The 18,622-nt window shown below is 39.4% G+C and overlaps 1 protein-coding gene across 2 annotated transcripts in view; it reads left to right on the forward strand.

The window, feature by feature from the left end:
• The window catches only part of LOC137617117 (homeobox protein Nkx-2.8-like), a 232,320-nt gene extending 215,751 nt beyond the window's left edge, over positions 1–16,569 (forward strand). Inside the window, exons 1-2 of one of the 2 annotated variants that reach the window (XM_068346965.1) lie at positions 1,754–1,842; positions 15,354–16,569. In XM_068346965.1, the coding sequence (XP_068203066.1) occupies positions 1,755–1,842; positions 15,354–16,435 (1,170 nt within the window). In that variant the 5' untranslated portion in view covers position 1,754 and the 3' untranslated portion in view covers positions 16,436–16,569. Of the gene's footprint in view, positions 1–1,753; positions 1,843–15,353 lie in introns of those variants that run through there. The other variant, XM_068346973.1, reaches the window with a different exon arrangement.
• The last annotated feature ends 2,053 nt before the right edge of the window (positions 16,570–18,622 follow it).

An 18,622-nucleotide genomic window follows, 5' to 3' on the forward strand; every position in this document is an offset into this window, starting at 1 on the left:
CCATGATACCCATCTCCTTGGGTTCACCTCCCCCAGCCTCGTCTTCCCTTCTCTTTGGGAATGGAAGGGGGACCACTGTAGGATACCCCCTCCTTGTCTTTTGGGAATGGAAGGGGGAGGGGTGGGGGGCATCCTATGCCCCTGAAACTACACCACTGGGGTCGGTTACACCAACACAATAGCAACACGGCTGTCTTCACAAAGGACCAGCCCAAAAGCTCTCTCTTCCCCGTACTCCTTCCCGGATTGGCTAAAAGGCTTCACACTATTAAAATCCTTAACGACACGGCCTCAACAATTTTTATATTTACGACGCCAACGCATATGCCTCAGCTATACGAGTCCTCTGCAGTGTTGTCGGGGCTGGAGAATGTTGAGGAAGTTTTTTGTATTTTTTTTTTTTTTTTTTTTTTTTTTTAGTGTCTTCAGAGGATTCTGTGCTCTCGAAGGCGTAGTATGTTTTACAGGAGACACAGAGGGACTCCGGTTGTATTTTTGTTTTTTAGCATGTTCAGAGGACTCTGTGCTCTCGAAGGCGTAGTAGGTTTTACAGGAGACAAAACGGGAGTCCTCCTGCCATGCCTGTAGCTATGCCGGTCCTGAAAGGTTCTGTAAAAAGGGCGTTTCACCCTGCAATAATAGACCCATCACAAAATTGTAATAAAGGAAGCGACCATCATGTTGGCTCGATGGAGAGAGAGAGACAGAGAGAGAGAGAGAGAGAGAGAGAGAGAGAGAGAGAGAGAGAGAGAGAGAGAGAGAGAGAGAGAGAGAAAAAAAATCGACTCCATTTCCCACTTCGCCAAAACCGGAGCGGTAGAGAATCCCTTTTTTTCGTCGTCGACGGATTCGGCAGGGCCCCGCTTTTGATTGGCCAACGCGTTCCACTGGCCCCACCCACTCATTGGCGACGGTCCCTCCTGTCCGGCCACCACCCATCCCTTAGGGGCGCCCTCCATGTCGAGACCCGCCGGAGTCCCTGGCGTTCATCGCCTACAAAGCCTCCTAACACTTTTCGGGCTAGTTTGTGGAGAGCGGGCTTTAGGTGGACAAGCAAATATAAGAGCTTTAGTGGTTTGCTTTTTTTATATTCGAGTTTTTTTTTATTTTTTTGGGCTTCTTTCGCCCCCCCCCTCCCCCCTGAGGAGGGCGTATGAATGGCAGTCATGCCTTACAGAGACACTTGCAACGGCAGTGAACAAGAGCTGGTAAGTGGGCTAACCCCTTCGACGGAGGAATTATGACGTGTGATATTACCGGCCGCTTGTCCTCACCTTTCATGAAATATACTGACATTTCATGAGAATTCTATATTTCTTTTTTTCGGACACTTCATGCAAAACACAAACATCGCAAGAACATTTCATGCAATAAACATTTCTTGCAAAAAACGGAAGATGGAATGTGGATGTGGTTACGATGACATTGCATAAACATTACATGCAATAAACATTTCATGCAAAAAAAAACGGATGATGGAGTGTAGATGTGGTTACGATAACATTGCATAAACATTACATGCAATAAACATTTCATGCAATAATTTCATGCAAAAAAAAAACGGAAGATGGAATTTGGATGTGTTTACGATGGCATTGCATAAACATTACATGTAATAAACATTTCATGCAAAAAACGGAAGATGGACTGTGGATGTGGTTACGATGATGAACCTAACCGATAAAGACGAACGGAGATTGATGGGCGTAAACTGTCTATTAATTTGATATTATCTTTCGGGGGACTTCGCCGCCATGCAGAAACCGGAGGGACCTCCAGGTAGCCGCGTCAGGAGCTTCTCCGTCAGGGATCTTCTGCAGCTGCCTGACAAGCCTTCGTCAGGTAGGTCTTCGTGAGTCCTTCATTTGATTTTTTTTTTTTTTTTTTTTTTTTTTTTTTTTTTTTTTTTTTTTTTTGGCTACGGTCTTTGTGCTTAAGAAGAGAAGAATCTTTGTATTTAATGTATTTTGTCATAGATGTAAAGAATCATAGCTGTAAAAATTCTCTTTATAATGGTAATTTTAAGATGTATTTAATTACAAGGCCTTCTCTTCTTAATGTTGACTTAAATTCTATTTAATCGCATGTTCTTCTCTTCATAATATTAATTTAATGTATTTAATTGTACGGTCTTCTCTTCTTGGTGTTGACTAAAATCTATTTAATTGCATGTTCTTCTCTTCATAATGTTAATTCAATGTCTATATAATTGCGTCTTCTTTCCTTCGCATTGTTAACTTTAAAATCTACTTAATTCTCTGTTCTTCTTTTCATAATGTTAACTTTAAAATCTATTTTATAGCACGTTCTTCTCATCATAATATTAACTTATAATATATTCAATTGCACGTTCTTCTCTTCATAACATTAACTTAAAATATATTTAATTTCATATAATTCTCTGCTTAACGTATAGCAAATTTAAATTAATTACTGTCATATGTATTTACCTTTAATTAAGAGTAACTGTGTGGCCCTTTGCGTCAATTGGCGTAGGAGGAGGAGATGATAATGATGGTGATGATGTGTGCATTGAAGATTTATCGTTTATGATATAAAAATGTTTTTGTATACTTATTTAGAAAAGGTATCAAGACCTTAAGATTGTTTAGAAAAGGCAGAAAGACCTTAAGATTGTTTAGAATAGGCATCAAGACCTGAAGATTGTTTAGAAAAGGCAGCAAGACCTTAAGATATTTATTAGAAAAGGCATCAAGACCTGAAGATTGTTTAGAAAAGGCAGCAAGACCTTAAAATATTTATTAGAAAAGGCATCAAGACCTTAAGATTGTTTAGAAAAGGCAGCAAGACCTGAAGATTGTTTAGAAAAGGCAGCAAGACCTTAAAATATTTATTAGAAAAGGCATCAAGACCTTAAGATTGTTTAGAAAAGGCAGCAAGACCTTAAGATATTTATTAGAAAAGGCATCAAGACCTGAAGATTGTTTAGAAAAGGCAGCAAGACCTTAAAATATTTATTAGAAAAGGCAATTAAGGACTTAGGGTATTTATTAGATTATTAGAAAAAGCCACAAAGACATCGGATTACGAATATGACACTTCATCCATTATTATTATTATTATTATTATTATTGTTGTTGTTGTTATTGTTATTATTTGCTAAGCTACAACCCTGATTGGGAAAGCAAGATGCTATAAGCCCAAGGCCTCCAACAATGAAATTTGCCCATTGAGTAAATAGTTCCTTATCATAGACTCGTATCACTGCATGCTTTTTCTATCTGTGTAGTCTTGTTTTTTTGTCTGCATGTCTGGCTTAGCCACACGTCTTTTTTACCTGCATGTCTTGCTTAGCCACACGTCTTTTTTGCCTACATGTCTGGTTTAGCCACACGTCTTTTTTCGCCTGCATGTCTGGCTTAGCCACACGTCTTTTTTGCCTACATGTCTGGTTTAGCCACACGTCTTTTTTCACCTGCATGTCTGGCTTAGCCAAACGTCTTTTTGCCTGCATGTCTGGCTTAGCCACATGTCTTTTTTCGCCTGCATGTCTGGTTTAGCCACGTCTTTTTTTTGCCTGCATGTCTGGCTTAGCCACACGTCTTTTTCGCCTGCATGTCTGGTTTAGCCACACGTCTTTTTCGCCTGCATGTCTGGTTTAGCCACACGGGCTTTTTTGCCTGCATGTCTGGATTAGCCACAGGTTTTTTTCCTGTATGTCTGGCTTAGCCAAACGTTTTTTTTTTGCCCGCGTGTTTGGCTTAGCCACACTGCCATTTTTGCCTACATGTCTGGTTTAGCCACATGTCTTTTTTTTCGCCTGCATTTCTGGTTTAGCCATACGTCTGTTTTTGCCTGTATGTCTAGCTTGGCCACACGTTTTTTTTACCTGTATGGTTAGCTTAGCCACACGTTTTTTTTACCTGTATGTCTGGCTTAGCCACACATCCTTTTTGCCTGCATGTCTGGCTTAGCCACACGTGTTTTTTTGCCTGTATTTCTGACTTGGCCACACGACCTTTTTTTCCTGTATGTCTGGCTTAGCCACTCGTCTTTTTTCGCCTGCTTGTCTGGTTTAGCCACAGGTCTTTTTTGCCTGCATGTCTGGCTTAGCCACAGGTCTTATTTTCTATATGTCTGGCTTAGCCAAACGTCTTTTTTGCCTGCATGTCTGGTTTACTCACACGTCTTTTTTCGCCTGTATGTGTGGTTTAGCCATACGTCTGTTTTTGCCTGTATGTTTGGCTTAGCCACACGTTTTTTTTACCTGCATGTCTGGTTTCGCCACACAACCTTTTTTGCCTGCATGTCTGGCTTAGCCACACGTCCTTTTTGCCTGCATGTCTGGCTTAGCCACACTTCTTTTTTTCCCTGCATGTCTGGCTTAGCTACACGTGTTTTTTTGCCTGCATGTCTAGCTTAGCCACACGTCTTTTTTGCCTGTATGTCTGACTTAGCCACACGACCTTTTTTCCTGTATGTCTGGCTTAACCATACGTCTGTTTTTGCCTGTATGTCTGGCTTAGCCAAATGCCTTTTTTGCTTGTATTTCTGACTTAGCCACACGACCTTTTTTTTCCTATACGTCTGTTTTTGCCTGTATGTTTGGCTTAGCCACACATCTTTTTTTTTCCTGTATGTCTGACTTAGCCACACAACCTTTTTTGCCTGCATGTCTGGCTTAGCCACACAACCTTTTTTGCCTGCATGTCTGGCTTAGCCACACGTCCTTTTTGCCTGCATGTCTGGCTTAGCCACACGTCTTTTTTTGCCTGCATGTGTGGCTTAGCCACACGTCTTTTTTTTCTGTATGTCGGGCTTAGCCACACAACCTTTTTTGCCTGCATGTCTGGCTTAGCCAAACGTCTTTTTTGCCTGCATGTTTGGCTAAGCCACACGTCTTTTTCCGGTATGTCTAGCTTAGCCACATGTCTTTTTGCCTGCATGTTTGGCTTAGCTACACGTCTTTTTTTGCCTGCATGTCTGGCTTAGCCACACGTCTTTTTTGCCTGTATGTCTGGGCTAGCCACACGTATTTTTTGCCTGCATGTCTGGCTTAGCCACACATGTTTTTTTGCCTGCATGTCTGGCTTAGCCACACGTCTTTTTTTGCCTGGATTTCTGGCTTAGCCACATGACCTTTTTTGCCTGTATGTCTGGCTTAGCCACACGTACTTTTTACCTGCATGTCTGGCTTAGCCACACGTCTCTTTTACCTGCATGTCTGGCTTAGCCACACGTGTTTTTTTTTGCCTGCATGTCTGGCTTAGCCACATGTCATTTTTTGCCTGCATATCTGGCTTAGCCACTCGTCTTTTTTTGCTTGCATGTCTGGCTTAGCCACACGTCTTTTTTGTTGCCTGCATGTTTGGCTTAGCCACACATCTTTTTTGTTGCCTGCATGTCTGGCTTAGCGACACGTCTTTTTTTCCTGCATGTCTGGCTTAGCCACACGACCTCTTTTGCCTGTATGTCTGGCTTAGCCACACGACCCTTTCTGCCTGCATGTCTGTCTTAGCCACGCGTCTTTTTTGCCTGCATGTTGGGCTTAGCCACGTGTCTTTTTTGCCTGCATGTTTAGCTTAGCCGAACATCTTTTTTTTCCTGTATGTCTGGCTTAGCCAAACGTCATTTTTGCCTGCATGTTTGGCTTAGCCACACGTCTTTTTCCTGTATGTCTAGTTTGGCCACATATCTTTTTGTCTACATGTCTGGCTTAGCCACACATCTTGTTTTGCCTGCATGTCTGTCTTAGCCATACGTCATTTTTCCTGCATGTCTTGCTTCTCCACACGTCTTTTTTGCCTGCATGTCTGGCTTAGCCACGTCTTTTTCCTGTATGTCTAGCTTAGCCACATATCTTTTTGTCTACATGTCTGGCTTAGCCACACGTTTTTTTTTCCTGCATGTCTGGCTTAGCCACACGTCTTTTTTTGCCTACATATCTGGCTGAGCCACACGTCTTTTTGTTGCCTGCATGTCTGACTTAGTCACACGTCTTTTTGTTGCCTGCATGTCTAGCTTAGCCACACCGCCTTTCATGCCTTATCATGCGAGTGGCGTCGGCAATCAATAAGCCGTCATGTCAGCTGGATATTTCTTATCGTTGGCTGGTTCCATTTCTAGTTATTTTTTGTTTGTTTTACCCTTATCATATCTATCGTTGTTCTTACTTTTATTCTTGAATGATAATAGATAAGACTCCGGTTGGGGAAATAGGAATATGAAGAGGAAAAGACAATTGGGGTGGACAGCATGTTTGGAGATTACGTGTACTGGTCAATTTAAGTCATTATCTTTATGCGTACTTTCATTTCGCTTTCTAATTCCTTCGTGGTCACTGTCAAATAGAATTTTTTTTTTTTTGAATACTTGCTATGTGCGAAGGGATATATTTTACTTGCTGTCTTTGGGCTGAGATATATTTAACTTGCTGTCTTTGGGCTGAGATATATTTAACTTGCTGTCTTTGGGCTGAGATATATTTTACTTGCTGTCTTTGGGCTGAGATATATTTTACTTGGTTTTCTTGCGCTGAGATGTATATTACTTGCTCTCTTTGTGCTGAGATATAATATACTTGCTCTCCTTGCTCTGAGATGTATATTACTTGCTCTCCTTGCGCTGAGATGTACAGTATATTACTTGCTCTCCTTGCTCTGAGATGTATATTACTTGCTCTCTTTGTGCTGAGATATAATATACTTGCTCTCCTTGCTCTGAGATGTATATTACTTGCTCTCCTTGCGCTGAGATGTACAGTATATTACTTGCTCTCCTTGTGCTGAGATATATTTTACTTGCTCTCCTTGCTCTGAGATGTATATTACTTGCTCTCTTTGTGCTGAGATATAATATACTTGCTCTCCTTGCTCTGAGATGTATATTACTTGCTCTCCTTGTGCTGAGATATATTTTACTTGCTCTCCTTGCTCTGAGATGTATATTACTTGCTCTCCTTGTGCTGAAATCTATACTTGCTCTCCTTGCGCTGGATGTATATTACTTGCTCTCCTTGCGCTGAGATGTATATTACTTGCTCTCCTTGTGCTGAGATGTATTTTACTTGCTGTCCTTGCGCTGAGGTGTATTTTACTTGCTCTCCTTGCTCTGAGATGTATATTACTTGCTCTCCTTGTGCTGAGATCTATTTTACTTGCTCTCCTTGCTCTGAGATGTATATTACTTGCTCTCCTTGTGCTGAAATCTATTTTACTTGCTCTCCTTGCTCTGAGATGTATATTATTTGCTCTCCTTGTGCTGAGATGTATTTTACTTGCTCTTCTTGCTCTGAGATGTATAGTACTTGCTCTCCTTGTTCTGAGATCTATTTTACTTGCTCTCTTTGTGCTGAGATCTATTTTACTTGCTCTCCTTGCTCTGAGATGTATATTGCTTGCTCTCCTTTTGCTGAAATCTATTTTACTTGCTCTGCTTGCGCTGAGATGTATATTACTTGCTCTCCTTTTGCTGAAATCTATTTTACTTGCTCTCCTTGCTCTGAGATGTATATTACTTGCTCTCTTTGTGCTGAGATATAATATACTTGCTCTCCTTGCTCTGAGATGTATATTACTTGCTCTCCTTGTTCTGAGATATATTTTACTTGCTCTCCTTGCGCTGAGATATATTTTACTTGCTCTCCTTGCGCTGAGATGTACAGTATATTACTTGCTCTCCTTGTGCTGAGACATATTTTACTTGCTCTCCTTGCTCTGAGATGTATATTACTTGCTCTCCTTGTTCTGAGATATATTTTACTTGCTCTCCTTGCGCTGAGATGTATATTACTTGCTCTCCTTGTGCTGAGATATATTTTACTTGCTCTCCTTGCTCTGAGATGTATATTACTTGCTCTCCTTGTGCTGAGATGTATATTACTTGCTGTCCTTGCGCTGAGATCTATTTTACTTGCTCTCCTTGCGCTGAGATGTACAGTATATTACTTGCTCTCCTTGTGCTGAGATATATTTTACTTGCTCTCCTTGCTCTGAGATGTATATTACTTGCTCTCCTTGTTCTGAGATATATTTTACTTGCTCTCCTTGCGCTGAGATGTATATTACTTGCTCTCCTTGTGCTGAGATATATTTTACTTGCTCTCCTTGCTCTGAGATATATTTTACTTGCTCTCCTTGTGCTGAGATATATTTTACTTGCTCTCCTTGCGCTGAGATGTACAGTATATTACTTGCTCTCCTTGTGCTGAGATATATTTTACTTGCTCTCCTTGCTCTGAGATGTATATTACTTGCTCTCCTTGTGCTGAGATGTATATTACTTGCTGTCCTTGCGCTGAGATCTATTTTACTTGCTCTCCTTGCGCTGAGATGTATATTACTTGCTCTCTTTATGCTGAGATATAATATAATTGCTCTCCTTGCTCTGAGATGTATATTACTTGCTCTCCTTGTGCTGAGATATATTTTACTTGCTCTCCTTGCTCTGAGATGTATATTACTCGCTCTCTTTGTACTGAGATATAATATACTTGCTCTCCTTGCTCTGAGATGTATATTACTTGCTCTCCTTGTGCTGAGATATATTTTACTTGCTCTCCTTGCTCTGAGATGTATATTACTTGCTCTCCTTGTTCTGAGATATATTTTACTTGCTCTCCTTGCGCTGAGATGTATATTACTTGCTCTCCTTGTGCTGAGATATATTTTACTTGCTCTCCTTGCTCTGAGATGTATATTACTTGCTCTCCTTGTGCTGAGATGTATATTACTTGCTGTCCTTGCGCTGAGATCTATTTTACTTGCTCTCCTTGCGCTGAGATGTATATTACTTGCTCTCTTTATGCTGAGATATAATATAATTGCTCTCCTTGCTCTGAGATGTATATTACTTGCTCTCCTTGTGCTGAGATATATTTTACTTGCTCTCTTTGCTCTGAGATGTATATTACTTGCTCTCTTTGTGCTGAGATATAATATACTTGCCCTCCTTGCTCTGAGATGTATATTACTTGCTCTCTTTGTGCTGAGATATAATATACTTGCTCTCCTTGCTCTGAGATGTATATTACTTGCTCTCCTTGTGCTGAGATATATTTTACTTGCTCTCCTTGCTCTGAGATGTATATTACTTGCTCTCCTTGTGCTGAAATCTATACTTGCTCTCCTTGCGCTGGATGTATATTACTTGCTCTCCTTGCGCTGAGATGTATATTACTTGCTCTCCTTGTGCTGAGATGTATTTTACTTGCTGTCCTTGCGCTGAGATGTATTTTACTTGCTCTCCTTGCTCTGAGATGTATATTACTTGCTCTCCTTGTGCTGAGATCTATTTTACTTTCTCTCCTTGCTCTGAGATGTATATTACTTGCTCTCCTTGTGCTGAGATCTATTTTACTTGCTCTCCTTGCTCTGAGATGTATATTATTTGCTCTCCTTGTGCTGAGATGTATTTTACTTGCTCTCCTTGCTCTGAGATGTATATTACTTGCTCTCCTTGTGCTGAGATCTATTTTACTTGCTCTCTTTGTGCTGAGATCTATTTTACTTGATCTCCTTGCGCTGAGATGTATATTACTTGCTCTCCTTGTGCTGAGATCTATTTTACTTGCTCTCCTTGCGCTGAGATGTATATTACTTGCTCTCCTTGTGCTGAGATCTATTTTACTTGCTCTCCTTGCGCTGAGATGTATATTACTTGCTCTCCTTGTGCTGAGATCTATTTTACTTACTCTCCTTGCGCTGAGATGTATATTACTTGCTCTCCTTGTGCTGCGATCTATTTTACTTGCTCTCCTTGCTCTGAGATGTATATTACTTGCTCTCCTTGTGCTGAGATGTATATTACTTGCTCTCCTTGTGCTGAGATGTATATTACTTGCTCTCCTTGTGCTGCGATCTATTTTACTTGCTCTCCTTGCTCTGAGATGTATATTACTTGCTCTCTTTGTGCTGAGATCTATTTTACTTGCTTTCCTTGCGCTGAGATGTATATTACTTGCTCTCCTTGTGCTGAGATGTATTTTACTTGCTCTCCTTGCTCTGAGATGTATATTACTTGCTCTCCTTGTGCTGAGATGTATATTACTTGCTCTCCTTGTGCTGAGATCTATTTTACTTGCTCTCCTTGCTCTGAGATGTATATTACTTGCTCTCTTTTGTGTTGAGATCTATTTTACTTGCTCTCTTTGTGCTGAGATCTATTTTACTTGCTCTCCTTGCGCTGAGATGTATATTACTTGCTCTCCTTGTGCTGAGATGTATATTACTTGCTCTCATTGTGCTGAGATCTATTTTACTTGCTCTCTTTGTGCTGAGATCTATTTTACTTGCTCTCCTTGCGCTGAGATGTATATTACTTGCTCTCCTTGCACTGAGATGTAAATTACTTGCTCTCCTTGTGCTGAGATGTATATTACTTGCTCTCCTTGCGCTGAGATGTATATTACTTGCTCTCCTTGTTCTGAGATTTATTTTACTTGCTCTCCTTGCGCTGAGATGTATATTACTTGCTCTCCTTGTGCTGAGATATATTTTACTTGCTCTCCTTGCGCTGAGATGTATATTACTTGCTCTCCTTGTGCTGAGATATATTTTACTTGCTCTCCTTGCGCTGAGATATATTTTACTTGCTCTCTTTGTGCTGAGATCTATTTTACTTGCTCTCTTTGTGCTGAGATCTATTTTACTTGCTCTCCTTGCGCTGAGATGTATATTACTTGCTCTCCTTGTGCTGAGATATATTTTACTTGCTCTCCTTGCTCTGAGATGTATATTACTTGCTCTCCTTGTGCTGAGATGTATATTACTTGCTCTCCTTGTTCTGAGATTTATTTTACTTGCTCTCCTTGCGCTGAGATGTATATTACTTGCTCTCCTTGTGCTGAGATCTATTTTACTTGCTCTCCTTGCGCTGGATGTATATTACTTGCTCTCCTTGTGCTGAGTTATAATATACTTGCTCTCCTTGCTCTGAGATGTATATTACTTGCTCTCCTTGTGCTGAAATCTATTTTATTTGCTCTCCTTGCGCTGGATGTATATTACTTGCTCTCCTTGTGCTGAGATATAATATACTTGCTCTCCTTGCTCTGAGATGTATATTACTAGTTCTCTTTTTGCTGAGATCTATTTTACTTGCTCTCCTTGCTCTGAGATGTATATTACTTGCTCTCCTTGTGCTGAGATGTATATTACTTGCTCTCCTTGTGCTGAGATGTATATTACTTGCTCTCCTTGCGCTGAGATGTATATTACTTGCTCTCCTTGTTCTGAGATGTATATTACTTGCTCTTCTTGCGCTGAGATGTATATTACTTGCTCTCCTTGTTCTGAGATGTATATTACTTGCTCTCCTTGTTCTGAGATGTATATTACTTGCTCTCCTTGTTCTGAGATGTATATTACTTGCTCTCCTTGTTCTGAGATATATTTTACTTGCTCTCCTTGTTCTGAGATGTATATTACTTGCTCTCCTTGTTCTGAGATTTATATTACTTGCTCTCCTTGTTCTGAGATATATTTTACTTGCTCTTCTTGTTCTGAGATGTATATTACTTGCTCTCCTTGTTCTGAGATATATTTTACTTGCTCTCCTTGTTCTGAGATATATTTTACTTGCTCTCCTTGTTCTGAGATGTATATTACTTGCTCTCCTTGTTCTGAGATATATTTTACTTGCTCTTCTTGTTCTGAGATGTATATTACTTGCTCTCCTTGTTCTGAGATATATTTTACTTGCTCTCCTTGTTCTGAGATGTATATTACTTGCTCTCCTTGTTCTGAGATGTATATTACTTGCTCTTCTTGCGCTGAGATGTATATTACTTGCTCTCCTTGTTCTGAGATGTATATTACTTGCTCTCCTTGTGCTGAGATCTATTTTACTTGCTCTCCTTGCTCTGAGATGTATATTACTTGCTCTCCTTGCGCTGAGATATAATTTACTTGCTCTCCTTGAGCTGAGATGTATATTACTTGCTCTCCTTGTTCTGAGATGTATATTACTTGCTCTCCTTGTTCTGAGATATATTTTACTTGCTCTCCTTGTTCTGAGATATATTTTACTTGCTCTCCTTGCTCTGAGATGTATATTACTTGCTCTCCTTGTGCTGAGATCTATTTTACTTGCTCTCCTTGCTCTGAGATGTATATTACTTGCTCTCCTTGTTCTGAGATGTATATTACTTGCTCTCCTTGCGCTGAGATATAATTTACTTGCTCTCCTTGAGCTGAGATGTATATTACTTGCTCTCCTTGTTCTGAGATGTATATTACTTGCTCTCCTTGTTCTGAGATATATTTTACTTGCTCTCCTTGTTCTGAGATATATTTTACATGCTCTCCTTGCTCTGAGATGTATATTACTTGCTCTCCTTGTGATTGAGATCTATTTTACTTGCTCTCCTTGCTCTGAGATGTATATTACTTGCTCTCCTAGCGCTGAGATGTATATTACTTGCTCTCCTTGTTCTGAGATGTATATTACTTGCTCTCCTTGTGCTGAGATGTACATTACTTGCTCTCCTTGTTCTGAGATATATTTTACTTGCTCTCCTTGTGCTGAGATGTATATTACTTGCTCTCCTTGTTCTGAGATATATTTTACTTGCTCTCCTTGCTCTGAGATGTATATTACTTGCTCTCCTTGTGCTGAGATCTATTTTACTTGCTCTCCTTGCTCTGAGATGTATATTACTTGCTCTCCTAGCGCTGAGATGTATATTACTTGCTCTCCTTGTTCTGAGATATATTTTACTTGCTCTCCTTGTGCTGAGATGTATATTACTTGCTCTCCTTGTGCTGAGATCTATTTTACTTGCTCTCTTTGCGCTGATATGTATATTACTTGCTCTCCTTGTTCTGAGATATATTTTACTTGCTCTCCTTGCGCTGAGATGTACATTACTTGCTCTCCTTGTGCTGATCTATTTTACTTGCTCTCCTTGCTCTGAGATGCATATTACTTCCTCTCCTAGCGCTGAGATGTATATCACTTGCTCTCCTTGTTCTGAGATGTATATTACTTGCTCTCCTTGTGCTGAGATCTATTTTACTTGCTCTCCTTGCGCTGAGATGTATATTACTTGCTCTCCTTGCGCTGAGATATATTTTACTTGCTCTCCTTGTTCTGAGATGTATATTACTTGCTCTCCTTGTGCTGAGATCTATGTTACTTGCTCTCCTTGCTCTGAGATGTATATTACTTGCTCTCCTAGCGCTGAGATGTATATTACTTGCTCTGAGATGTATATTACTTGCTCTCCATGTGCTGAGATCTATTTTACTTGCTCTCCTTGCGCTGAGATGTATATTACTTGCTCTCCTTGGGCTGAGATATATTTTACTTGCTCTCCTTGCTCTGAGATGTATATTACTTGCTCTCCTTGTGCTGAGATCTATTTTACTTGCTTTCCTTGCTCTGAGATGTTAATTACTTGCTCTCCTTGTGCTGAGATATAGTTTACTTGCTCTCCTTGTGCTGAAATCTATTTTATTTGCTCTCCTTGCGCTGGATGTATATTACTTTCTCTCCTTGTGCTGAGATGTTTATTACTTGCTCTCCTTGCGCTGAGATGTATATTACTTGCTCTCCTTGTGCTGAGATATATTTTACTTGCTCTCCTTGCTCTGAGATGTTAATTACTTGCTCTCCTTGTGCTGAGATATAATATACTTGCTCTCCTTGCTCTGAGATGTATATTACTTGCTCTCCTTGTGCTGAAATCTATTTTATTTGCTCTCCTTGCGCTGGATGTATATTACTTGCTCTCCTTGTGCTGAGATATAATATACTTGCTCTCCTTGCTCTGAGATGTATATTACTTGTTCTCTTTGTGCTGAGATCTATTTTACTTGCTCTCCTTGCTCTGAGATGTATATTACTTGCTCTCCTTGTGCTGAGATGTATATTACTTGCTCTCCTTGTGCTGAGATGTATATTACTTGCTCTCCTTGCGCTGAGATGTATATTACTTGCTCTCCTTGCGCTGAGATGTATATTACTTGCTCTCCTTGTTCTGAGATGTATATTACTTGCTCTCCTTGTTCTGAGATATATTTTACTTGCTCTCCTTGTTCTGAGATATATTTTACTTGCTCTCCTTGCGCTGAGATCTATTTTACATGCTCTCCTTGCTCTGAGATGTATATTACTTGCTCTCCTTGTGCTGAGATATATATTACTTGCTCTCCTTGTGCTGAGTTATAATATACTTGCTCTCCTTGCTCTGAGATGTATATTACTTGCTCTCCTTGCGCTGAGATGTATATTACTTGCTGTTCTTCCCCTGACTTAAATGGTAATACTCCATGGAAAAGTGCAGTTTTTTGCGAAGCGCTTTATAAGTTCCTAGTTCTTGTTTTGAGGTTTGACGTCCATAAATCTAGTTTATTTTTTCGTGGTGTTTTATTGTTACTCGCTTTTGTAAAACTTCAAAAGTTCAAATTTGCAGCAAATGTGTTTATGTTGAACTGGCTGACATGAGTCTTTTTATATATGAAATATCTGTTTTCATGCTAATGTTTTTAAGATATTTTGATTTTTCATTTTTTTATGTAGTTTATTTATTTGCTTAATTCCTTTCCTGGGCTAATTTTCCCTGTTGGATCCCTTGGGCTTATAGGATTCTGCTTTTCCAACATGGGTTGTTGCTTAGATAATAATAATAATAATAATAATAATAATAATAATAATAATAATAATAATAATAATAATAATAATAATAGTAATAATAATAATACTGTGATTCTTAAACACGCTAGTTACGTCGTATATCATTCTGATATAACAAGACGACATGAATCAATATTCATGATTGTTAAATTTTTCATTCAGTTTTAATCAAGACTATAATCATTTTACAGTCACTCCCATATCTTTTGCGCTGTATAGGTTGCTCAGTAATTAATTGTATAATCCGTTTATATTTTAATTGGCCTTTTTCCGGATGAGTTTTTATAACTTTTTGATATATTTAAAGTTCACGCTTTTTTTTTTTTTTTTTTTGAAATTCAGTTCGATTTTGTGATAAACCTTAAAACAGACAGGATCTAGTTTATATGTTTAGTGTATGTGTTTAGAAAAGTATATGTTAGTTCTTTTGTTTAGTTGTGGATGGTCATAGTTTTAATTGTAGATTGAAATATTAATTTTTAATCCATTTGTTTACCTCAAGTCAAATAGTAATTGTTAGTCCATTTGTTTACCTCGAAGACAAATAGTAAATGTTAGTCCATTTGTGTACATCGAAGTCAAATGGTAAATGTTAGTCCATTTGTTTACCTCGAAGTCAAATAGTAATTGTTTGTCCATTTGTTTACTTAAGGATAGTCATAATTTCATGGTTGGGTATCATGAACCTGAATAATTGTAGTTTAACTAAATTTCAGATTTTCATTTGATTAATTACTCTTTTCTTCTCCCCCTTCCAGCTGATGCCCTGACGCAGTCGCTGATGGTGAATACCGCCTGCAATGAATCCCCTCCGAAGGCACTTCCTCCCCAGAGCATTCCAGCACACCTCCATGACCGCAACCCTGTCCAGGCCGCAGCCGATTCCACGGAGAACACCCACGTGATAGAAGACGACGACGAGGAAGAAGACGAAGACGACGACGAAGAGGTACCCGAAGGAATGGAATCCGTGGAGCTGGAAGGGGGCCCTGAAATTCCCGGCCGGAAACGGAAGAGGAGGATTCTCTTCACCAAATCGCAGACGTACGAACTCGAGAGGCGCTTCCGTCAGCAGCGCTATCTCTCGGCGCCCGAGAGGGAACACCTGGCCTCCCTCATTAACCTCACCCCGACGCAGGTCAAGATCTGGTTCCAGAATCACAGGTACAAGACGAAGAAGCTCTACAGGGAGAAGGGTTTGCCGTCGTCGTTGGAGCACCCTTACATCTCCTCGACGGGGTCCTTGGGGTCCCTGCCCAACGCCCTCCGACGGCTGACCGTCCCCTTGCTCGTTAGGGAAAGGCTATCGTCCGTTCACGCCAACGGCGGACGCGTCGACCCCCTGAGTCCGGACGTCACCTCCCTTTTAGAGCATCGTTTGCCGCACCCTCTGCACCTAACGCCACCCATGGGCTTCCCGGGTCTCTTCTCGGGTCTTTTCGGGGCTTCGGGAGGGTTGAGGCTGGGCGTGATGCCGCCCTCCCTCACCCAGACGCCCCTGTCTCCTGCCCTGGCTGCCTCTCTAACCTCGAGCCTCACATCCTCCTTGCTCCTGCCGTCGCCTTCCTTAATGTCGAGTAGCACCTCCATGTCGACTAATTCCTTGCCCCTCTTCTCCTCTCCGACGGTCACGTCGACTGTTGCCCCCGCCCGAGCCCCCGTCACCGTCTTGGAAGGGGCTGGCCATCGCTCAGCATCATCCTCGCCGGCAACGTCTCTCTCCTCCCCAAGGGCCTCTTCTCCAGTGACTACGACGGGAGGGGTAGACACCTCGAGCAGTACCGCGGCGGCGGTTGTGCCATCTTCTGGCGGTGTTTCTATCACGCCCACCAGGTGGTGACCACCAGTATGTGGGCGTGTCGATGCGGACGTCGGAGACTATGTAAAAGGCGTGTGTATAACATTTAAAAAAACGCGTGGTTGGTAGAAATGTCCCGTGGTAAAAGAAAGTGATGTTGGTGAAAATGTCCTGCTGTAAAAAAAAAAAAAAAGGAAAGAAAAAAAAAACGCAATGTAGGTGAAAATGCCGTGCGGTAAAATAAGAACGCATGGGTGAAAATATCGTGTGGTAAAAAATGCGATATTGGTGAAAATGTTGCGTGGTAATAAAAACGCAATATTGGTGTAAATGTCGTGCAGTAAAAAAAAAAAAAACCAATGTTCGTGAAAATATTAGTGGTAAAGAAAGAGGTGTTGGTGAAAATGTTGTGAGGTAAAAAAAAACGCGTGCATGAAAATGTCGTGCGGTAAAAAACAGGGATGTTGTTGAAAGTGTCGTGTGGTAAAAAAAAAAAAACGCAATGTTCGTGAAAATGTCTTATAGTAAAAAAAAAATTCAAAGTTGGTGAAAAAAACCGTGCGGTATTGATATGTCACACATTAAAAAAACGCAAGGTAGGTGAAAACGTTGCGCGGTAAGAAATCGCGTGGGTGAAAATATCGCGCGGTAAAAAATCGCGTGGGTGAAAATATCGCGCGGTATACCTGGGTGATATGAACTGAACTTGGTGAATTGAATATGACACACTCTCGTTCGTTCTTCTAATGATGAAAATAATAGCAATGATGCCGTGTGCCTTAGGAATACGTTAGTGTTAATGACGAAATATCATCTTGCGATGTTTTAATGTCAAAAAAGAGACCACTACACCAGAAGGAAAAACAATAATAAGTAATAATTACCCCAAAAAAAGGTTAATGATAATTGTTGTCTGTCATTTTTTGAACCATTTCGAGTGATGAATGTTATAGTCATTAGAGATAGTGTATTGTATCGCTAATAGGGTAATGTAATTAGCAGTCAGATGAGGAGAAAGTATATAGAATGTTGATTGGTCAAATGCTGTAATGGTATTTTGACTCTACTTTAATTTGGTGTCTCGTATCATACCTCGTTTGAGCTACTCATAAGATTTAATATCGTTTTAATGTTTTATTTATATTTAGATGTGGGTGAGGTTTTTGACTCACAGACTTGTTATTGTCTTCATATGGTACTGATGAAAATTGTGAAAAAAAATTTATTTCAAAGAATTCAAAACAAAATTGTGAATTTTTTTCGGACTGATGAAATTTGTGGTCGAAAATTTTTCAGAATAAAAAAAATTGAAAAAAAAAATGTCAACTTTTTTTGGACTGATGAAATTTGTGGTCGAAAATTTTTCAGAATTAAAAAAAAAAAAATAGGAAAAAAAGACATGTCAATTTTTTTTGGACTGATGAAATTTGTTGTCGAAAATTTTTCAGAATTAAAAAAAAAGAGAAAAAAAGTCAACCTTTTTTGGGTGAAATTTGTGGTCAGAAATTTGTCAGAATTAAAAGAAAAAGGCAAAATAAATGTCAACTTTTGGATGATGAAATTTGTGGTCGAAAATTTTTCAGAATTAAAAAAAAGAAAAAATAGGTCAACTATTTTTGGATGATGAAATTTGTGGTCGAAAATTTTTCAAAGAATTAGAAAAAAAATCATCAAATTTTTTTTTAGACATGAAAATTGTGGAAGATTTTTTTTTTTCAAAATTCGAAGAAATTATTGGGAGCTTTATCGGAAAAAGAAATGGCAAATTGTGGCGATACTTATATTCTATCGATGTACTGTAGTTCATTAAACTTATCAATACTTCCTATCACATTGTATTTATTTTCAATGGGATTACTGTGAATTATAAAATGTCCAATTATATAAAATATATCAAAATTGAGCCTTTGAAAGCAAAGATACTAAACAAAATAATAGCATGTCGATTTATATAAAATTTAGCAAACTTGAGCATTTGTAAGCAAAAAGACTAAACAAACAATAACATGTTTTTTTATCAAATTTAGCAAACTGAGTCTTTGTAAGCAAAAATACTAAACAAAACAATAGCATGTCGATTTAGATAAAATTTAGCAAATCTGAGCCTTCGTAAAAAAAAAAAAAAAAAAAAAAAACTAAGCAAAATAATGGGTCGATTTTTATAAAATTTATCAAGCAAAAATACTAAACAAAATAATAGCAAGTCGATTTATATAAAATTTAGCAAAC

Source organism: Palaemon carinicauda, chromosome 2 (genome assembly GCF_036898095.1).
Source record: "Palaemon carinicauda isolate YSFRI2023 chromosome 2, ASM3689809v2, whole genome shotgun sequence".
NCBI classification, from domain to species: domain Eukaryota; kingdom Metazoa; phylum Arthropoda; class Malacostraca; order Decapoda; family Palaemonidae; genus Palaemon; species Palaemon carinicauda.